This window comes from Schistocerca serialis, chromosome 9 (genome assembly GCF_023864345.2).
Source record: "Schistocerca serialis cubense isolate TAMUIC-IGC-003099 chromosome 9, iqSchSeri2.2, whole genome shotgun sequence".
Taxonomy (NCBI): domain Eukaryota; kingdom Metazoa; phylum Arthropoda; class Insecta; order Orthoptera; family Acrididae; genus Schistocerca; species Schistocerca serialis.
In genome coordinates, this window is record NC_064646.1 from 429,115,167 (window position 1) to 429,139,377 (window position 24,211).

Below are 24,211 nucleotides of genomic sequence, written 5' to 3' on the forward strand. Positions count from 1 at the left end.
CTTGCTATCTTGCTTTTTCCCCCCACATTAATTATTGATGGCAAACCCTCCCCCCCCCCCTCCCCCTCCCTCCAGCAGACAGCACAATGTGTGGAATAGTTGTTAGAGACAAAATCTGACACACAGGTCCAGCAGAACTTCCATACACATTTCAGAAATACACCACCATCATGTCTGACTATCACAAAGTGGTACACAAGGTTCAGTGAATTTGGAAACACCATTAAGAGGATGAATTCTGGGCATCTGAGCATGAGTGATGCAGGTTTCAGGCATCTCAGCAGTTACAGTTACCATCAAGCATGGTGCACATGGTGCTACACAAGAGACTGAGGCTTGATTGCTAAAAGGTGCAGCTGATGCACGTGCTTCAACCTGATGATAGGCCAAAGTGCAAAACATTTGCAATTGAGATTCTGAGTCACTTCAACTATAACCTAGGCTATCTCAAAAAGGTGATCTCCATGGACAAAGCTTGCTTTTAAGTGTCCAGGGAGGTAAATTGAAACAATGTGAGGATTGGGGGTCTGCGATCTCTCACTTTCACATGGAAATTTTGCATGACAGCTATGAGGGTGGTTTGAAAAGTTCTCGGAATCACCAAGAGAGGTCAGCACTAGCTCAGCGAGTCATTTACATGATATACATTGGACAGTTGCCTGTAAACATGTGCATATCAGTGCTCTTGGAAGAGAGCTGTGGTGGCAGTGATGTCACTCTGTTGTTCCCGCATAGTGATTTGTGAAAATGGAAAAAATCAAGATTCAGGCAGTGATTAAGTACTTTGTAAAGAAAGGTATGAAAGTAAAGGACATTCATGCTGATTTCCACATTACACTGGGGAACTTTGCTATTTCATATTCAAATGTTGCTAAGTGGACAAATGAATTTAAATTTGGTCAAGAGAGCTTTAGATGATGATCAAGAAATACTGCATCTACCTGGTTGCTTTCAGTGTGTCATGCAAGAAAATTGCGAGTTGGGTTTCACACAGCTGATGTTTTAGAACTACATGCTGGTTGGCATTGAGGAGGTCATTCTGTTCAAGATACCTCATTATGTTTGAGCTCAGAATATGCTCTAAGATACTACAACGAACTGACAGAAGTTTCATGGATCATTTCTGCTACCCTTCTTGTAGATGGGTGTGACCTGTACCTTTTCCCAAGAACTGGGCATGTTTTCTTGTTCGAGGGCTCTACAATAGATTATATTTAGAAGAGGGGATAACTCATCTGCAAATTCAGTATAGAATATGATAGGGATTCCATCAGGGCCTGGAGTTTTGTTCAATTTTAATGATTTTAGCTGTTTCTCATTGCTACTGAAACTAATACTTATTTCAGTCATCTTTTCAGTGGTACAAGTATTAAATTGGCACAATTCTCCTGGGTTTTCGTTTGTAAAGGAATGTTTGCAAATGAAGTTAAGCATTTCGGCTTTTGCTTTGCCACCCTCAATTTCAGTTCCCTTCTCATTCACTAGGGACTGGCACCACTAACAGCCTTTACATACAACCATAATTTCTTTGGGTTCTGTGAAAGATCGCTTGACAAAATTCTGCTACAGTAGTCACTGAAGGCACCACATATTGCTTTCTTGAAGCCAAATGCATTTCATTTAGCATCTCTCTATCTATAGCCCTATGCTTTGTTTCACACCTCTTATGCAGTAATCTCTTGTTTCTTTAGAAGTTTCTTTACAGTGACTGTATATCATGGAGGTTCCCTCCCATTATGAACTGTTCTACTGGGTACATGTCTGCCTAGTGCATGGTCAACTATTCTTTTAAACTTGAGCCAGAGTTCTTTTACATGCTCCTGCCGTGTGCTGAAAGTTTCAAGTTTCTCATTGATGTATTACTGTACTGATTTTTTACCTAGTTTACTGAACATATATATCTTTCTGCTTGTTTTAGTTGTTCTTTGTACTTTGGTAATTAGTGTTGCCATAACCACATCATGGTCACTGCTGACAGTTCCAGTGTGGATATCCTCAAGGAGGTCAGGTCTGTTTGTTGCCATTAGATCCAATATAGTTCCATCATGTGTGGGTTCATAACTATGCATTCTAGGCAGTTTTCAGAGAAGGCATTTAGTTATTTCACATGATGTCTTATCATGCCCACCCCTAACAAAACTGTAATTTTTCATGTTGATTGTTGGATGATTAAAGGCTCCATCAATGAGTACAGTATGACTGGGGGACTTATCTGCAAGTGAACTGAGGTTTTCTCTAAAGTTTTCAGTTACATTAGGAGACAAGTCTGGCGGGCGATAGAAAGATCCAGTTATCATTTTATGCCCATTCCTGATAATGAGCCTTGCTCAAACAATCTCACATGTAGCTTCAGTTTCTATCTCGCTGGATTTGAGTTTCTTGCCTACTGCAACAAATACATCCCCCCCCCCCCCCCCCCCCCCCCCCTGCATTCACAATTTGCCTAGCCTTTCGCTATACACTTAAATTTTCCCCAAAAAGCTCACTGCTATCAGTTTCAGATTTCAACCAGCCTATCTGTAACTAGTATTATGTGAGCTTCGACACTTTTCGTGAGAACCTCAAACTCTGGCACTTTGTTGCAAATGCTTTGGCAGTTTACCAATAGGATTTTAATATTCTCACCTGTGGGAGGCATTGCTTTAGATCTTATGCTGATACTTTTTGGTTTCCTACAGCTATCATTGTCTGGATTGGATGGAGAGTCACCTAATCTCTACTTGAGGTTCAGGCAGATGCCTGGATGGTTCCTTTGAAAAGGCATGGCTAACTTCCTTCCGCATCCTTCCCTAATCTGATGACCTTGCTGTTTGGTCCCCTCCCTCAAATCAACCAACAATCAGCTACCTGACTAGCAGCCTCTGATGTGTAGTGCACATCTGAGCTAGGGGGACTCTATAGTTTTCATTCCTATGGCACAAGTTTAGGAAGTTGCAGCCTAGCTTGTCACAGAGCCTTCAAAGTCTTTGATCAAGTCCTTCCACTCAAATCAGAACCAAAGGACCAAGATCAGTCCTGGGGAAAATGCTGCAAATTGTGAGCTTCTTTGAAGCTCCATGTGCAAGGATAGTCTTCTCAACCTTCTCTGCCAGTCACTGAAATGGCCTCGGAGCACAGATAACAGGCATCATTTGTTACTAAATGTGCCACAATCTGCAGTTGGTTGCAATCTGTTCCCTCAATGTCTGCTGGAATAGCCTCTTTAGCATGTTAAATAAGGCCCCCAGGCAAAAACTCTGAGAGCACCTGGTGTTCTTTCCTGTCCCTTGCTGTCATTTACCTATGGGGCACCGGCATTCGCCGTACATTTGAACTGCCAACGACTAATAGACAACTACCCTTTTCCGTTTGCCTTCTCATGGCACTAGACAAAACAGGTTTCCACAAATAGGTGAAGTGAGTCTCACCCTGTGCAGGACGCCTAGATCTACCACTGACATGCCACTTGCAGTCAAGTGGACGGTTAATGACAGATCCTGTACTTTCTACAGAGGAGACAGGATCCACAGGTGAGGAGAGTACTTGAGTTACCTCTGGTACCGGGACAGGTATCACAGCTAGACAGTTCTCGGGAGCTCCTCCAACACACTGGTTCCCAGCAGCTGCCAATTGTTTCACAGCAGTCTGGGCGATTTTCAGGTGCTTACCATTCAGTTAAAATTGACGATATCAGTACAAGTTTATCGCGGCACTTGTGAAGGTTCGAAATTGTATAGCACAATACAAAGGTGTGTTGATACAATCAATGAAAGATTATGCAGAAGCTGCGTGAACAGTAAAATATGTGAATCTAGAACTTTAAATCACCACACGGTCTTGTACACGCGGTCTGACGAAAAGGAAAGTTAGTAAGCCGGCTTTTATATATAAATAAACGCGCGTATTGCACAGACTTATCACTTAGCTGATTTTGTGCACACTGCTACACTGGCATGCCGAAGAAGAACACTGCAGCGTAAGTTCGTCTCAATCAAAATCGCTAAAATGTGCATCTTCTGCCTGTTGCACCTTACATCACAAGTTACGCAAGTGAAGGTGCTTCTTTTTTTTTTTTTTTTTTTTTTGGCTGGAAAACAGTCAATACAGATTGATGTCATTTGATTTCATTCATTCTGGACTTATCTCCCAGGGCAGTGAAGTAAACAGCATATTTAGTGGAAGCAAGCAATATGGATACTGTGTAATTTTTATGGATCTTAGTATTCTTACGCTTGCTTTCCAGTACATTTATTCCTTAACGGTTTTTGTTACTGATAATGAACGTAAGTTTGTGATGTACACAGTCAAAATAAAAGACACAAAAATAATCTTCATGTAGACCTTGCCCCCTTGTCTAGCATTTAGAACATATTTATATACTACGGCGCAAAGGTATTGAGCAAGTTTCCATCTAAAATAAAACAAGAAATTGAGAATTCCAACACTAGAAGAAAATTAAACACATACCTCACTAGCCTCTTTTTCTACAAATTAGAATTAAAGATAAGGTGTTTCTGTTGGTACAGGGCTCATAGCAACGCTCAATGTGAAACCACATGGCAAGAAGTAAAATACTGTAAACGTGGCTCAATATTTACAGATGTAGGTAATTATTTTCTCTGAAAAATACATGAACCATTTTACACTAATGTGACCAACTGTAAAAAGCTTGAATAACCACCTGTTGCAGTGTGGACTTGCAGGAAGAGTCAGTGAGGTTCTGGAACTGTGCCGACTCCAGTTCCATGACCAGCTGCACTAGCCTTCACGGCTGAGGATCCATAGTGTGAACAGCCTTATAGAGATGGTCCCACAGATTCCCAGCAAATTTAAATCTAGGGGTTTAAGGTCCAGGGAAGTCATCCTGGTGTTTTCTGAACCATGCAACTACAGTGCGAGCTGTGTGATGTGTTGAATTGTCCTGCTGGGAGATGTCATTGTGCCATGGAAAAACAAACAGCATGTAGGGGTGGACATGGTCCCCATGGATAGATGCAGGCTTGTGTTGATCCATTGTGCCTTCCAGAATGAAGATATCGCCCAGGGACTGCTAGAAAAATATTTTCCAGACCATAACACTTCCTTCTCTGGCCTGGAACCGTCTGACGATAGTTGCAGGGCCATATGTGCCAAAATCCATCTGTCCATTTGAGCATGAAACATGATTCATCTGAAAAGACCACTTGCATTACTGATGTAAAAGTTGCAGCATTTATCATTAATGGACAGCAGCCAGCATGGGTGCATGGAGCAGGCACTTGCTGTGGAGTCCCATTCTCACCAATGTTCACTGAACAATCATTAAGGAGACACTGCTGGTACCCCTAGGATCATCTGGGTGGTCAGTTGCACAACAGTTACACATCTATTCACAATATCTGAAGTCATCATTCACCCCCGTCATCTATGTCCTGTGGTGCATCACAATTGCCTCAGTGCCAGTTTTGATTAGCACCATTTTGCCATACATGGTAGACTTTAACCACAGTGAGACATGAACAGTTTACAAGCTTAGCTCTTTTGGAAATACTTCCACCTTGGTCTAAAAGCCAATGGCCATACCTTTTTGGATGTCTGACAAATCGCTCTATTGTTGCCTTATGACTACTGCAGTTTTCCGCATCCCCCAGATGTGCTTTATATACTCTCCTCTGTTAGTGCTGCCACATACCATCTTTGAGTGGTTATTGCATGTTGACATCAAACATATACAGAGGTCATATAAATGTGACTGGACCATGTACCTATCTAATGAAATGATGTGGAGATACCAATTGGAAATAAACAGTAGCCAGTTAGTATAACTTATGAGGCAGCAGTTTCTTTCAAAGTACCAGCTTTTTCTGTTGTTTACTAGTTTAAATTTAGGTGACATAAGCATGAATTGCAGTACTAAGCAGTATAGTGATAGATTGTCATCAATATAGCGTATAGATTAAATATCTACAATTTCTTTGTATTTTGTTAATGTATATCTTTATTCATTCCATGTATCTTGATGGGTATTCAGAATATGAGGATTGAATGAATTTCTCCCAACGGCCCCCTTGCCACGAGCCTGATGACGCACATGTAAGAGTAATGGTATTTGAATTCATTTCTTGATTCCTCTAGTTTGTCCTAATAGTGGTCTCAGACACTCACACACAAGATTCAATAACAGTCTGGAATCTCGTATTCAGGCTCACCTGGAAATGAGTGGCTTCCTCAGTTTTTCCCAAATTTTCGTTCACCCTTCCAGTAACTGATTTTACATGTTCATTCATTAGCAACAATCTAAAGTCATGTGTTGGGCTGGGAATTGAGCCTGGTGACTAGCCTACCTCTACATTCATAACCTGCAAACCATTGTGAAGTGCATGGCATGGGGTTTCTTCCCGTCCCACTTACAGGGTGACAATTATGTCGGTAATCTTGGTATTACTCTAATCTGGTCGTTATGTACTGTTGTAACCTGCAATGTGAACTGTCAGACGCCAACTGGAATATGAGTTAGTGAGCCCTCTGGTCAGCAGCGGCCTGGATACATGCTGTCGAGAGGGTGTTAGCGGCCTGTTGCTTGTCAGTTTGTCTTTGACCTCTCTCATGATAGGTGCGCTTGATCCAGCTCCTACTGCCAATCTTCGCACTGCATCTTTACCGACCGGTATACTGGTGACAGCCCAAGTAGCTTATGTATATTTCATGAAATTACTTAAAGTGGACTGATAAATTAATTGATCTATTCAGAACGGAATAATTGTGGAAGAGCAGGAACTCCGCTTGAGGCACTGGAGACAATGCTGTGTTAATCGATCCAGGGGTTAATCGACCCAGGGTTATCCTCTTCCAGTAGCCTAATCTGGATGTTGTATAGAGGGGGAATGTACTCAGCATACCTCACGAACGTTTGGAGCCTTCCCCTCACTCATCTCAGATAGCTGACTGCACGTACTTCCAAGGCATTTCACCTACACAAAATCCCTAGTACGCATGGTGTCGATGCTTTGAGTGCTTGGATAATAATACTTGGATAATATTACTTCCACTTTGCGTGCTGAGGTAAACATTAGTACATACAGAATATCCCTGCCCACCTGGTAAACGCATTCTGCAAGCTGTTATATCCAGGGTCACAATTATTGAACTATATAAAAAAAACATAAATTAGTTACAAACTACGGAGTGCACACACTTTATTCAACATGTAAACGGCACTACATGTATATTTAGCTTATGACATCTTGGATACGCCTGCCATCATTAGCGATGATGTGGTGCAGACGAATAGCGAAATTCTGCATGACCCACTGAAGTGAACATCGATGCTGTAGATGACTTCCTGAGTGGCGGTTTTCAGCTCAGAAATGGTTTTGGGGTTGAAACTTCCTGGCAGAATAAAACTGTGTGCCAGACCGAGACTCGAACTCGGGACCTTTGCCTTTCACGGTCAAGTGCTCTAGCATCTGAGCTACCCAAGCACGACTCACGACCCGTCCTCATAGCTCCTATTCCACCAGTACCTCGTCTCCTACCTTCCAAACTCCACAGAAGCTCTTCTGCGAACGTTGCAGGACTAGCGCTCCTGGAAGAAAGGATATTGCGAAGACATGGCTTAGCCATAGCCTGGGAGATGTTTCCAGAATGAAATTTTCACTCTGTTGCGGAGTGTGTGCTGATATGAAATTTCCTGGCTGATTAAAACTGTGTGCCGGACCGAGATTCGAACTCGGGACCTTTGCCTCTTGCGGGCAAGTGCTCTCTACCATCTGAGCTACCCAAGCACGACTCACGATCCGTCCTCACAGCTCCAATTCCGACAGTTTTGGGGATTGCTGTACACCTTTAGTATAGCCCCACAAAAAGGAATTGTATATGTTCAGATATGGAGAATATGGCGGGCAATCGAGGCCCATGCCAGTGGCCTCTGGGTACCCCAGAGCCAGAATGCGGTCCCCAAAGTGATGCTCCAGGATATCAAACACTCTCCTGCTTCAAAGGGTCGAGCTCTGTCTTGGCCAAACCACATCTTGTCGAAATCAGGATCACTTTGAGTGGGGATGGAATAATCTTCCAAAACCTTCACATACCATTCAGTAGTCACCATGCACTCAAGGAATCACCGATTATTCCGTGACTGGACACTGCGCCCCACACAGTCATCATCTGAGGGTGAAGAGATTTCTCGATCGCGAAATGAGGGTTTTCAGTTCCCCAAATGCGCCAATTTTACTTATTGACGAACCCATCCAAATGAAAGTGGGTTTCGTCGCTAAAACGAACCATTCATGCACGTACGAATTTCCATTATGCCCCGCAGCAAACCGTGCAGTTTGGGCGTCCTAAAGCAAACTGTTCAGAAGTTATGACGGTTTTATTTCATAAGTTCAGTAATTGCCACCTTGTGGGTATGGAGTTCTGCAAGAAATACTAACCCTCCATGATATTACGTTCCAAAGTTAGACATTAGTTTATAATAAATTTTTCCTTGTCGGAAATGCTGATTGGAGTATGTATACCATCGAAGTGAACAGTTATCCGTTTCACCATCTACTTGCCCTGGCTGTCACATTTACCTGTAGTTGTAGGACTGATACAGCCATTTGCGCTATCCGGAGGTAACTACTGAACACTGCACGTTATATAATTTTCAATAGAGACACGTTGTCACTGGTAAAAGTATCTTGAATGTGCGTCAGTGAAATCTGATAGGAGTAGCATTTCGTTTTAAAGTTATAAAACACTTGTTGTGGTCTTATACGACTTATGGAGAGAGCAGCAGTGCTCTGTATAATCAACACGGACTCAATAAGCATCACTTCTGTAAAATTGCTATTGGATCAAGTCTCATACTTAGATGCTAAAGCCTCGGTAAAACATTCAGTACATTTCTGCACTGCTATACACAGTAAATAACACATTTACTTTCGGGATATCGTATTAGGTATGAGTCTGAAGCGCGCAGCAAGGAAGTGTGACAAGACTGTTACTTGACGATGTCGGTTGCTCTTCGAGGGTGCTCGCAGAGACTGCAGTTTGAACACGATTAGATCGCCTCTTTTAGAAAATCGTCAAGAAATGCAGGATGACCTGCTGACCACCAACGCTTGGTGCTGAGACCGGCGTGACGACAATACACAGCAATTGGTTAAAAGACCCACCATTGTTTGATTTCTGGCTGAACTCAGTCTCAACCGTGGGTCTCCGCAGTAATTTAAATTGTCATTTTTTATATAAATGAGTGCGTCAGTTTCAAGACGTATCACAGTACAAGAACAAAATTTTATAGGTTATAACATAACACTTATTGTATCCCAGAGAATTGATGGTGCTGTAGTATATGTTGAATAACTCTTTACTCCAGATTCCAAGAGGGGGGGGGGGGGGGCGCATGTACCTCTCCCTGCGGACTTCTATGGTCATAGCCCTCAAATTTTTAGGAGTATGTATGCGGAACGATCATATAAAATTAAATGTGGTGAAGGTAAATGCCAAACTGGAATACAGAGGAAGAATACCATGGAACTGCAGTGTATCCATGAAAGAGGTTGTTCGGAAAATTTTTATTCTCAGGTGAGCATTTGAATATTACAAGATTCAGAGAAGAACAAACAATTCAGAACTATTTTATCATATATATTACCTAGAAATCAGCTCAAAATACTTAACGAAGTCTGAAGGGTTACCTGCAAAAAGTGTACCTATTTCAGATAAAAGCTTACTGTTTAAATTGCGAGAGAGTACGATCAAGACAAGACAGACATTATTTCTCCCAAACGCATCGTATGTAATATCGTACCCATAGCTACCTACATGATTTCTCCAGGAATAAAACAGTAGTGCTGCTCCGAAACATTGGAAGAATAGTATCTCTCCCTCGGTCGGCACCACACTCGTTGACGGTAATCATCCAGTGTAGTGCAGAACCACAATTTATCGCTAAATACAATGCCATGCCATTCATTAGCAGTCCTTGCTTCCTGGGCTACAACAAGCGGAACAACAGTATTGCAGGCATACTATTCACAGTTCCACTCACTAGTCCGATATGGCATCGTTTTCTGGCAATACTCAAATCACAGTGTAAAGATTTTTAGAATGCAAAAAAAGCTCTAAGAACAATTTGTGGCCTTAAAAAGATGGCGTCCTGTAAATCCCATTTTACTGAGCTTGTTGTTCTAAATGTTTCAAGTTTATTCATTTATGAAACTATCTTGTTCACTAGGGACTACTTCCTGAAAACAGAACAGAACAAAAATGCACACAACTGTCGTACCAGGGGGAAATCAAATATACATCAAAAATATCACAGAACAACCACCTATCAGAGGAACATAATTAACATTGGCGTAATACTACACAATAAGATACCAGAGGAAATAAAGAATGCTACTCATCCAATATTTAAAGCTAAGCTAAAGGCATTTCTAATAAAGCACTGTTTCTATTCTTTCAGAGAATTTCTGAATACTTAACAAAATTAACTGTAATAGGTACCTATTTTTAGTTTGCCTACTGTTTTGCTAATACTATGTATTATTGTAACTTATCTTCGACCTGTCCAATATCAATTGTACAGTTTGTGCTGTATGATAAAACTGGACCAATAAAAATCAAATCAAATGAAATATTCCCTCTGTTTACCAGATCAATTTCACTTCCAAATAGCCCACAAATCTGGATACTACACGATTCCATCAGCTGGCCAATTGGAGACCCACATTGAGGCCTCTTTGAAATTCTGTCAGGTACTGATAATGCTGCCTCACACGAATACATGGCATCATTTTTTTTATGTTACTGTTGTTGACAGACTGTGGGACTTTCTTATGAATGTAATGCAAGTATGTGCTGAAATATTCGATGATGTTTTCATTTCCATCTGATTAGGAAACGAAGGATAAAATAAGTATTGGTTAGGCAGGAGCCTAAGAGGACAGCTTAACCATTTCAGACCCACCGGCTACAGTTGTGTACATAAAATTTTACTGTCTATTCTATTGTATGGAACTGGGGACCTAGAAACGGCTTCGTCCCCGCCGTAGCCCGCAGCAGCACACAACCCCACAACAGGCTACAGCAGTCCACTCACCACACCCCCTCCCCACACCGAACCCAGGGTTATTGTGACTATAAATGTAAGAACCTCCAACATCGCAGTGCTTCAGCAATCGTTGGTTAATATATTAAAAAACTAAAAACCCACCTCGAGTGCGAAAAAAGCACCTAGTGTTAAGCGTTAACCCAGGTTTCGGCGCAGATAACTGCACCTTCTTCAGAACAACAATAAAACCCACAAGTGCCTAAGAAGACCTTTGTCAATGATTAGAACACTATAGCTATACATTTATAAACGAAAAAGAAAAGGAAAACACAAACAGTACATGTGTACAAAGTCAAAACCACTACTTAATGGTGTACGCTCCACCTCACACCGGCCTATGTTCGATGGGCCATGACCCGCCATAAACTGCAGCTACAAAACGGTCGCTCACTTACAAGCCTGACCTGCTCATCAAAATGTCTTTGCTGCTCATTTTACTCGCAGCAATTAGATGAGATTCATAACTACACCCTCTGGAACTGGTAAGTACGGTATTCTAGAAAAGAGGTCAGACATTTGTGACAAGAAAGAATATGATTATCATTGTTGGTTTTTTTCATTCGCAGCAGCGTCGTCTTTGGTTTATTAATTCGAATTAAGTCACGAAATCGAAGAAACCCATTCCTGATGAAGCACGCTTTTATATGCGGATATCATCGAACGGTGCAGAAGATACTTATAATTCTGTTACATGAATAAGAAAGTCGCAGAATGTGCTACAAACGCGAAGATGGAAAAAAAAGCGCACTTCCCTCGACTCACCCACTGCGCGTCTTACGGCATGACTACAGTGATAGGTTACAGTTTCGAAAATTACCTCCTAAGGACTTTTACAGTTGATGTGTCCCTAACTCACATATAATTATAACAAATCGTGATAAATTTTAATTGTCCTGAAACAGTGTACTAACATAACATGCAAGTTACAATATGGAAACAACGAAATAAGACGAATCCTCTCAAAATTAACGTGGAACGTCATGTGACCGATTTCAGACGAACGCCAGTCGAAGTCCTTATTTGAGTCACATGTGCGAAATTGTTAGATATGTAATTACGGAATTTCTTTTGGAAACCGTACCTAAAGTTTGAGCAGTGTATAACTGTACGCACAAAAGCAATAAAACTACGAATGTATTTCATTTAATGTGCGCACTGTTTAAAAATATTATCTGTTGGTGGTTTTGTTCATTAGCGTCATACACCAGCACGGAAATAACTTTCATATGTTTAACTTTAGGTGAATTCATTATTTTAGGCTAGGTTTCATAATTTCCTTACTCACTATCATGTACTCATGTTTTGACTTCCGAAAACGTGGCGGACGATGGTTCAAATTGCTTCACTCTCATCGCATTGTTGCCTCCTTATGGTATTCTATCTCTTTGGTAAAAATACTGCAGCTAAACGTGATCGCTGGGCTGGCATAACAACAGAGAAATCAACGAATCCGATTGCAGCTGATTTCAGTATTGGTATTGTATTTACTTTGTACATTATAGTAGTAATGGCCTCATTCAAAACGCGGAAGAGTATAAGAATCTGTACTCATTGAATTAACTTAGGATGCATGCGAGATACGATCTTCGATGATCTAACTCGCAGTCTGACGAATGGTAGGTTCGTCATCATAGATACGTTCTGCTGCTTGAATAACAAGGTTTTCACACATTAAGATGGTCGTACCACTGCAATGCGTTTTCGCCCGCATGCGTCATCACCAGCTTGAGAGGAAAGAGGCATAGGGTGGACATACCTTAAGGGCGAACAAAGAAAGTAGCGAACGCTGTGGAACGTGCAGCAGAGAGAGACGTACCGTCAATGTCGACCTCGTGCAGCATCTGCTGGAGCTCCTCCTCGCGCGCGAACTGTCCCAGGCTGCGCATGACACGGCCCAGCTCGTCCTGCGTGATGCTCCCGTCTCCGTCCTTGTCGAACAGCCGGAAAGCCTCACGGAACTCTGCGGGCAGAAGACCACAAAGGCTGCACATCCAGGTGGCGCAATAGTTGCGGTGGCGAGGGGAAGCCGCTAGCAGGAAAGGGCGAGGCGCGGACACGGATGTTTGCCAATGCGAAATGCTGCTTCTTTAGCGGCGAGAGCACAATGGAGATGTGTGGTTTAAAATTAGCTGAAAACCCGGAATTTCCGTCTCGATAATGCTGAAGCCACAGCATTGTGAGTAATTACGGTTGACGTGGGTAAATACTACAGTGCGTCAGAGAAGTCCCCGTACCTCCAGCCAAAACTCGGCGCTGTAACAAATATAGTTTGGAGGGGGAGGGGGAAGGGGTCTTGGCGCTCGGTTCCTATTTGAGTTAAGAACATCGCGTGATAATTTTTTGGTTTAGCCAGGACCAGGGGCCATTTGTATTACCTTTCGACCGTCTGTCTTACTGTAGCTATATTGTATATTAAGCAACGTTCTGACGACGAACCGGAGCCGACGCCTACGCTGATGGTGCGAATCGATTAATTTCTTTCGCAAAATATGTTAATTGGACTGAAATTAATGCTCAGGTAATGACACCACTCGCATATGCAACACTCGGATTTTACGTGCAAATACGTGCAAAAAACACTTTTTCTGAGAGCTTTTTGAAGCGAATCACTTCTGTATTTTGAACTTGTACGAATGGGTTCAAACTTTGCGCTAAGGTAGATTAATGGATAAACGCAAGAGGATTTTTTTTTCATCCGATAATCTTTATCCGTTGTCGATATACGATGGTTTAAAGCGAAGGTAAATGTAGCACGTAAAATCATTATTACGTGAATTGAATGCGCGGAAAAGATTTAAAGTGATTCAGATAAATGAAAGAAACATTCTTATGATAAAACTGAATGCTCTGTTTCAAAAACTTAGCTTCGTTTGAATTTTAAGTGCAAAAAAATATGTTTTGTAATTTTTTTTGCGCGCATCGCTGATACGTTTCAAACTTGTGTGAATTGGTTCAAATTTCGTAAGAATGTAGACAAATACATTTAATTAATGGTCGTCCTTGTGTTTTGTGAAAACTTTATCCGCTGCCATGATATAGGCAACATGGTTGGAAAGACAATAAAAAAATCCTATACCAGATCAGTCGTCCCCCGAATCAACAAAAATCTGCATCGGTTGCCAAGCTATGGCGGTCTAATGTCAAAATTACGGTAAAGTCGGAAAGAAGAAGGAAAAATTCTCCTATCAAGGCACAAAAAAAGCGAAGATAGAGTTAGGGATTTACAAGACGGAAACTAGATTTTCTACTTATCTGACAGCTTCAAAGACATGTAAATCAAAACGTCTTGCCCTATTTGTGCTTTTTTGCGAGTTAATACTACTTGCCCATCCTATTGAGCTTTCTTAGCTGCAAGTTGTTGGCACACCGACATATTGCAATTTATAGGCTGAATCCCTGATCCTGTGGGCAAAATCCAGAAGATTCGCCAGCTGTAGTAAACAATGTATACTATCACATGGCTGAAGAGCATACATGTAATAACTAAATCATTTTTTCTGTGGTGATAAAATTTCTGGGGATGGATTTATTCCTGGGAGGGGGGTTCCATCACGTATCATGTTAATTTACTTTAGACGATGCATTATAGTACATGATATAGGTACCAGTACTAATATGAATATGTCAATATGTTTTGATCTGGATGTCTTTGAAGCTGTCAAATGAGTCGAAAAATTACCTTCTTTTGCACCCCGAACTTTGCCCAGGACATATTCGCCTCTTTTGTTCTATGATAGGGACAGTTTTCATTCTAGTATTGCATATTATATTATTTACGAGAGACATCCAATAATTGAAGAGACAAACTGCTGTAGATATGAAACATCTTGTAGGAGGAGTTCCGTACTTTCACGTCTTTAGGTTGACACTACTGACAGATAATTTTTTTTTGTTTATGAACTCGATATTGAAATTAACTAAACTGAGATCTAGAGTTGGCACATCAAAATATTAGTTTGGCAAGATGGATGGCAAGTTGATATTTAGTGCGACTGTGGATATGACTAGACTGTTTATCATAAAACGCTTCAATGCCGACTGTATCCAGCCTCCTGTACAGAAGATGAACTTCATCAGGGTGCAGAAAATGCATTTGAAGTGACCATGATTTGGGCAAAAGTAATAAACTCATAATTGTGTTAATATGTACGTTTACGATACGAGAAATAAATAAAATAATTAATTGCATTTAACGATAGCATGTCCGCTTGAAGGTTCCACGTTGATTCAACAACGTGCAATGATCCGTATTTTGCTTTCTGAAGGTGAGAAACCGGCTAATATCTTTTCTGCGATGATTTTATAGTATGGTGTAAGTCGTACGAACAGCGGAAATTTTGATAAGTGTATAGAGTAGTTCAAAAACGGTTGAAGCTCGGTGGCCGACCAGTTGAAGAGTCGCTTGCAATCCGCACTGACGATATTATTTGTGTAGATTGACGTATTAGGGTTGAACATTTAGCAAAAACAGTTGCAGTAAGTGCTGGCACAGTTCATAGCGTTATCAGTAACAAGCTCAATTACAGTAAAACAAGTACAAGACGGCAAGAGTCAGAATGTGCACAAACTATAAAGAACGCTGCGAAAGGGAAGATGGCTCTTTTCTGAACAAGATTTTAACGTGTGATGGAACTTGGGTTCACCACTTCGATCCAAAGTTCAGAAACAACGAGGAGGTCAAATAATTTGTGGGAAAGTGACAACAAGACAAAGATTCTTTGCACCAGGTATAAAAACGCTATTTCATTATAGGGACAAGTGTTTAATGTTGCTAGGGATCATGTTCAGAAGTGGTAAAAGTCTCATTTTGTAAAAATGCAGTTTTTTCTCCATTGTTTCCTTAATTATTGACTGTCCCTCGCTCGCTGTGTTTCTGTTTCCCGTCCTCTGTCCATACTTCTTGTCGGCTTCGTGTCTTCGGCTTCATCTTGATTGCCTTTTTGGTTGCCCATATTTCTTTCATCTTCCGGCTGTGATCTTGCTTGCGTTATTCGGTCCGTTTTACGCCTGTTCGTTTGTCACAGCGTATCTCATGTAGTCTACTTTTCTTAATGATGTTTCTGAATTTTATTCTGTCGTTTTTGTGTCTGCTGTTATGTTGAGTTGGTTCAGGTCTTTTTTTTACCTCTGCCACCCATTTGTTGTTTCTAGTGGTTAGCCAGTCAATGATCTGTTTGGTCAGTCTGTGTGATGGTATTCTGTGTAGGTGTCCATAGAATTGTAGTCTGAGTTTTCTAATTATTTCTGTGATTGTCTCCGTATGTTTGTATAGTTCCTCTGTAGGTTTCTTGATCCATATTCCATTGTTGTTAGTTGCGCCAAATATTTTCCTAAGTATTTTGCGTTCTACTTTTTCTAGTTGTCTGATACGTGTATGCCCTAGGATTAGTGTGGTCTCTGCTGCATATAGTGCCTCGGGGAGCCCCACCGTGTCGTAGTGGCTTAATTTGGCTTTTTGTAAGATATACTTCTTGTTGTAATGATTCCACACTACTTTGTATGCCTTGTCCAGTTTAGTTTTTCTTTCTTCGTTTGAGTCTCTGTTATGTCCACTCATTTGTAGTGTTTCACTGAGGTATTTGAAGTTGCCGCTTTGTAAATCGTGCCGTACTTTGTGTTCAGAGATGAGAGTTCCTTTGTGCTCATAAACTGTGTCTTTTCGTAAGAGATCTGTAGTCCAGTTTTGGAAGCGATTTCGTGTAGTTTTTCAATAGAATATTTTGTTTTGTTTATACCTTTCGTGACAATCGTCAAATCGTCTGAAAAAGCCAGGCATTTAATCTGTAGGTTTCGTAAGGTTATCCCGTGTCGTGATGTCTCCCATTCTTTTATTAACTTATCAAACACTAGATTGAAAAGGAGAGATGAGAGGCCATCGCCTTGTCGGACACCTGTGCGAATTTCAAAGGGCTCTGATAGTTCCCCACAGAACTTTACTTTGGAGGTCGTGTTAGTCAATGTTTGCTCGATGATAGTCCGTGTTTTGTTGTCTACTTTGTATTCTGCTAGAATTTTGAAGAGAGTTTTCCGGTCGATAAAGTCGTATGCCTTTTTAAAGTCGACAAAGGTAATGATCACGTTCCGTTTGTGCTGTAAAATTATTTTCAGGTTCCAAATTTGTACCGTACAAGACACCCCTTTACGGAAGCCTGCTTGGTATTCCCCAATTAAGTGGTCGGTCTGGTATTCTAGTCTGTTTAGTAAAGCTTCAGAGAGGATCTTGTATGTGACCGGTAGTAGGGATATTCCTCTGTAGTTGTTCAGGTCAGTCTTGTCACCTTTTTTGTGTGTTCCAGCCGTCAGGAATTTTCATGGATTCCAGATATCTTCCAAGATCTTGTGGATGTCTCTGGTGAGTTCTGGGTCTTGTAACTTCCGGATTTCCGCGATGATGCCGTCTTCTCCTGGTGCTCTACGATTCTTGAGTGACTTGATTATTTCTTTAACTTCTTCTAGAGGTGAGGTTCACTATCTGGATTGTACGTGCTTGTTTCTGTCATCATTTCTTCCATAGGGGGGGGGGGGGGTCCATGTTGAGGAGTTTTTAAAAGTACGATGCCAGAATGTCACAACTGTTTTTGGTATTGGTTTCCAAGGTTCCATCCCGTCTTATGAAGCACAAGTTGGGTGGTTGATATCCAGTCATATTTTCTCTGAACTTTCTTTAGAAGTTTCTTGTATTGTTCTTCGTGAAGTCCGACTCGATCTCAGTCAGTCGCCGTTTATCATACTGTCGTGTTTCACTGCGAATGATTTTCCTTGATTGTTTCTGTGTTTTCAGGAAGTTCATCCAATTCTCTTGGGATTTATGGCTACTAAATTTTTTCCATGCACTGATTCGTTGGTCAATAGCTTGGTCACATGTGTGGTTCCACCAGCGGTGTTTCCTTGTGCGTGGTGCTTGTGCTAGTTTCCTGGCCTCTCGGATTCTTCCTGAAAGTTGTGTCCAGTCTGTCGTTTCCTCTACTTTAATTTTGTCTAATATTTGTGTCTGGTTTAAAGCAAGGTATTCTGGATCTGGTCCAACAATTTTGTTCTTATGGAGCTTTTTAGTTATTTGCGTAAGGCACGACCGTGATATACATATAAGAGCTGAGATATTGACAGCATTTCCAACGTGTCCAGTTCGTGTACCGTTAAAAATGGTCCAAACAGGTACTGAGATGACATCCTGCTCCTTAACGTAACATGGAGTGGGGGTTTCTTTTCAATTCTTGCACATATGGGATTTTTTCTTAGACGATAAAATCATATTTGAACTCTGTTATCTGCTATATATCGCTTTGGGGATTCCGTTCAGATTCTTTCTTCTCAGTTGCTCCTTCTGGCTCGCTCAGTGTGTGTCCAAACAGGTATCGAGACGACATCCATCCCCTTAACGTAACATGGAGTGGGGTTTCCTTTTCAATTCTTGTACATATGGGATTTTTTCGTAGACATAAAATCACATTTGAACTCTGTTATCTGCTATATATCGCTTTGGGGATTCCGTTCAGATTCTTTCTTCTCAGTTGCTCCTTCTGGCTCGCTCAGTGTGTGTCAATCAGTTTCCACTTTTTTCTCACACATATGTTATTTTATACATATCTGGATTGTTTTCCTCATATTCTAGCCACCAAATATTATAATGTTCTGGAGACACCTATTTATGAAACTTTCTATCAATGATGATGCATTTTTGTCTACTTTTCAACTTACCAATTGTCTCAACCTCCCTGTGTGCCTCAATGTTCTTACATTCCAGAATCCAATATGGGTTTTCCTTTTCAAACCAAAGGTCATCATTTCCTTTGGATCCATCCAGTTATTTCTCCCTTTAGTTTCTGTGATTTTAATGTTTTGGAGTTACGGGTTATTGGCCCACAGACCAAGAGTGTTCTGGTGGGGCTGCCAACTCATGGTCTGGACACCTTCCAAGATTTGACGTCAGGATCCTACCGCTTAGATAGATGGTCTTCATTCTTGAGTATCCATCTTCCACAGTAAGGGCTGTGCGTATCAGCGTTGTCCTGGGCCACATTGTGGTGTTACATCAGGGCTCTGTTCCTGCTGCCACACAACCACAGAATGAAAAGATAATATGACAGGGCACTGTGTGTCACTGTTTGTCTGGGTTCTCTGTGGAGCAGTGCTCAGCTCAGGAGAACCTAACAATAGCTAAACAACTGCTGGTTTAGGCCTTTACTTCGTTGTAACACATGAATACCTTGTCCACACAGACAGTGTTTCATTGAGGTAGCGTGTCCTAAGGGCGTATGCAAACACTGCTTATTGGCAGCCTGACTGGTCGGCCGAAATCCCCCCCTCCCACCCGAACTGAGCAGGTTGCTCACCCACCTGCAATATATATAAATGACCTAGTAGATAGTGTCGGAAGTTCCATGCGGCTTTTCGCGGATGATGCCGTAGTATACAGACAAGTTGCAGCATTAGAAAATTGCAGCGAAATGCAGGAAGACCTGCAGCGGATAGGCACTTGGTGCAGGGAGTGGCAACTGACCCTTAACATAGACAAATGTAATGTATTGCGAATACGCAGAAAGAAGGATCCTTTATTGTATGCTTATATGATAGCGGAACAAACACCGGTAGCAGTTACTTCTGTAAAATATCTGGAAGTATGCGTACGGAACGATTTGAAGTGGAATGATCATATAAAATTAATTGTTGGTAAGGCGTGTGCAAGGTTGTGATTCATTGGGAGAGTCCTTAGAAAATGTAGTCCATCAACAAAGGAGGTGGCTTACAAAACACTCATTCGACCTATACTTGAGTATTGCTCATCAGTGTGGAATCCGTAGCAGATCGGGTTGACAGAGGAGATAGAGAAGATTCAAAGAAGAGCGGCGCATTTCGTCACAGGGTTATTTGATAAGCGTGATAGCATTACGGAGATGTTTAGCAAACTCAAGTGGGAGACTCTGCAAGAGAGGCGCTCTGCATCGCGGTGTAGCTTGTTGTCCAGATTTCGAGAGGGTGCGTTTCTGGATGAGGTATAGTGCTTCCCCCTACTTATACCTCCCGAGGAGATCACGAATGTAAAATTAGAGAGATTCGAGCGCGCACGGAGGCTTTCCGTCAGTCGTTCTTCCCGCGAACCATACGCGACTGGAACAGGAAAGGGAGGCAATGTCGGTGGCACGTAAAGTGCCCTCCGCCACACACCGTTGGGTGGCTTGCGAAGTGTAAATAATAATGATAATAACGACGTGTAGCTAGGGCCTTCCGTCGGGTAGACCGTTCGCCTGGTGCAGGTCTTTCGAGCTGACGCCACTTCCGCGACCTGCGCGTCGATGGGGATGAAATGATGATGATTAGGACAACACAACACCCAGTCCCTGAGCGGAGAAAATCTCCGACCCATCCGGGAATCGAACCCGGGCCCTTAGGATTGACATCACGCTGACCATTTTTTTTTAAATTTTTTTTTTTTATGGCCTCCCATTTCCCCTTCTAGCCCTTCCATACGCTCTCCTTCATGCGCCTTCTTTGGCGAGTTTCAATGTCCCAAATTGCATGACAATGTTAGAAAATTGTAATCCGAATAGATTACCGTGAAAATAACTCTCTCTATAATACTATTGACTGCATAAACGGAACGCAAAATATTCTTCCATTAGAATTTAAACAAAAATGAGAAAGAAGCAAAAGTAAAAAATTAAGAGAGGAAATTAAACTTCTTCAGTGATGCACGTCTTATGCATGAGAATAGTTTTTCCCTACTATTCTTGTGCTGTGGCATGGCTCCTGTTACTTTTTGGGAAAACATGCTTTTCGGTCGATTTCATATTATTTAGGTATTAACCGTTGCCTTGTTTCTGAAACAAAATTTGCATCATATTTTTATGGTCTTTGTTCCGGTATATTTTGAAGTATTCGTCTTTCAGATATTCTCGATATTCTTGTAGATTGTCATTGCCTTTGTTGTTGACAACATAATTGACAAAATTTCCGAATAGCCACAAGATGACATTATTTTTTTGTGGTGGAAAGGAAATTTCTTCTGGGAAGAATATATCGTGTAGAGTGATTTCTCTTCCATCGGTCCGTTTGAGAAAAGCAACTTGCAATACAATGTAATTCCAAATAGTCTTGAATCCATTACAGATGAAGCGATGCTTTAAGGAGTACAAATTGTGACATTTCTGGCATACATTTGTTGCATGTAGTCCTACTGAATGCAGTTTTTCATTGGTAGTAATAATGTTGTTGACAACTCTGTACCATGACGCTTGCACTTCCGTAATCAGTGCTTTGCTATTTATATTAGTCCATATTTTTTTCCCAGATTTTGTTGGGATACTTCAGCTCCATTTCATTTTTGTTGTCGCGTGATTGTAAGTTATCTACTATATATTTACTTGTCCTCTTATTTTTGTCTGTTAAAATGCATGTCAAGTAGCTTAATTCTACATAAAAATCCTTAATATGCTTTAGGCTGTAATTTATGTTGTGAACATCTACTGGCGGCGGACGCGGAGTATAAATGTAGATGTAGATGTGAGTCCACTGTGGCCGCATGGTGGACCTTACATGCCGTCACTGACAAATGTGGGATGCTACGTAGCATTTGGTTCTAGCATGTAGAGGTCAGTTAGCAAACTGATGCACCCAGATCACAGACCAAGCTGCTATAAAAACGACCACACAAAGGCGAACAGATCGAGGCAGTCCCGATCGGCAGGTCGCCCAGCTGGCTGACCTGTGTACGGTGTTATTCCTATAACAAGTTTTCATTAGGGCAGAGTGGTGCATACCTTTCATCTGCGACCTGGTGACCCCGCGGTGTGCGGCGGCGGGAGCGGCCTGCGTGCTGAAGGCGGCGTCGGGGGAGGTGCGCACAGGCACCCCCACCCCCACCCCAGAGGAGGCCGTGCCCGCGCCGACCCCCACTCCACCGGTGACGCTGCCGCTGCTGCTGCTGTGGCTGGAGCCGGTCAGCTGCTGCTGCTGCTGCTGCTGCCCCTGGCTGGCCACCCCGGTGCCGGCGGTCTGGCGCGTCTGCGGGACACAACAGCAGGACGACTGCTCACAGCGACTCCAGAGCCCGCACCAGGCACGCGGCACAGAGCACAGAAGAACGCCAGGGGACAGGGTAGGGGGCAGGTGTCGTGGGGACAGGGCACTATGGAAAAGAGGTGTGGAACTGTGACAGGATAATGCTTTATACAGGGTGTTACAAAAAGGTACGGCCAAACTTGCAGGAAACATTCCTCACACACAACGAAAGAAAATATGTTATGTGGACATGTATCCGGAAACGCTTAATTTCCATGTTAGAGCTCATTTTAGTTTCGTCAGTATGTACTGTACTTCCCCGATTCACCGCCAGTTGGCCCAATGGAAGGAAGGTAATGTTGACTTCGGTGCTTGTGTTGACATGCGACTCATTGCTCTACAGTACTAGCTAGCATCGAGCACATCAGTACGTAGCATCAACAGGTTAGTGTTCATCACGAACGTGGTTTTGCAGTCAGTGCAATGTTTATAAATGCGGAGTTGGCAGATGCCCATTTGATGTATGGATAGCACGGGGCAATAGCCGTGGCGCGGTACGTTTGTATCGAGACAGATTTCCAGAACGGAGGTGTCCCGACAGGAAGACGTTCGAAGCAATTTATCGGCGTCTTAGGGAGCGCAGAACATTCCAGACTATGACTCGCGACTGGGGAAGACCTAGAACGACGAGGACACCTGCAATGGACGAGGCAATTCTTCGTGCAGTTGACGATAACCCTAATGTCAGCGTCAGAGAAGTTGCTGCTGTACGAGGTAACGTTGACCACGTCACTGTATGGAGAGTGCTACGGGAGAACCAGTTGTTTCCGTACCATGTACAGCGTGTGCAGGCACTATCAGCAGCTGATTGGCCTCCACGGGTACACTTCTGCGAATGGTTCATCCAACAACGTGTCAATCCTCATTTCATACTGTTACTTTAAATCCGTCTTGATTGCAAATTTTTTATTATTCATATGACCGGTTTCGGTTCATTCAGAACCATCTTCAGATCTAATATTTAAGTTACAGGAGTAACCCGTCCAATTCAGCAACTTTCACATAAATGTAACGTAGCATGTGAAAGTTGCTGAATTGGACGAGTTACTCCTGTAACTTAAATATCAGATCTGAAGATGGTTCTGAATGAACCGAAACCGGTCATATGAATAATAAAAAATTTGCAATCAAGACGGATTTAAAGTAACAGTATAAAATCACTGATTGCTGTTATCCCATAAGACATTATGTCTGTTTTTGCAAAATCCTCATTTCAGTGCAAATGTTCTCTTTGCGGATGAGGCTTCATTCCAACGTGATCAAATTGCAAATTTTCACAATCAACATGTGTGAGCTGACTAGAATCCGCATGCAATTGTGCAATCACGTCATCAACACAGATTTTCTGTGAACGTTTGGGCAGGAATTGTTGGTGACGTCTTGATTGGGCCCCATGTTCTTCCATCTACTCTCAATGGAGCACTTTATCATGATTTCATACGGGATACTCTACCTGTACTGCTAGAACATGTGCCTTTACAAGTAAGACACAACATGTGGTTCACGCACGATGGAGCTCCTGCACATTTCAGTCGAAGTGTTTGTACGCTTCTCAACAACAGATCCGGTGACCGATGGATTGGTAGAGGCGGACCAATTCCATGACCTCCACACTCTCCTGACCTCAACCCTCTTGACTTTCATTTATGGGGGCATTTGAAAGCTCTTGTCTACGCAACTCCGGTACCAAATGTAGAGACTCTTCGTGCTCGTATTGTGGACGGCTGTGATACAATACGCCATTCTCTAGGGCTGCATCAGCGCACCAGGGATTCCATGCGACGGAGGACATTTTGAACATTTCCTGTAACAAAGTGAAGTCACGATGGTACGTTCTGTCGCTGTGTGTTTCCATTCCATGATTAATGTGATTTGAAGAGAAGTAAGAAAATGAGTTTTAACATGGAAAGTAAGCGTTTCCGGACACATGTCCCCATAACATGTTTTCTTTCTTTGTATGTGAGGAATGTTTCCTGAAAGTTTGGCCGTACCTTTTTGTAACACCCTATATTCTGACCTCAAATATTCCAAAATGCAATTATAGTACCTCGGTCAAATGTTAAATCAGAAAACGGATCGAAGCCATCTGTC

At 42.1% G+C, this 24,211-nt stretch overlaps 1 protein-coding gene across 4 annotated transcripts in view; it reads right to left on the minus strand.

Annotated features, from left to right (window-relative positions):
* Positions 1-24,211, minus strand: part of LOC126418883 (calmodulin-like) — a 220,461-nt gene that overhangs the window by 20,015 nt on the left and 176,235 nt on the right. For all 4 annotated transcript variants that reach the window (XM_050085890.1, XM_050085889.1, XM_050085887.1 and 1 more), the window contains 2 exons: positions 21,820-22,063; positions 12,879-13,022 (listed from right to left, as the gene is read on the minus strand). In XM_050085890.1, the coding sequence (XP_049941847.1) occupies positions 12,879-13,022; positions 21,820-22,063 (388 nt within the window). The remainder of the gene's footprint in view (positions 1-12,878; positions 13,023-21,819; positions 22,064-24,211) is intronic.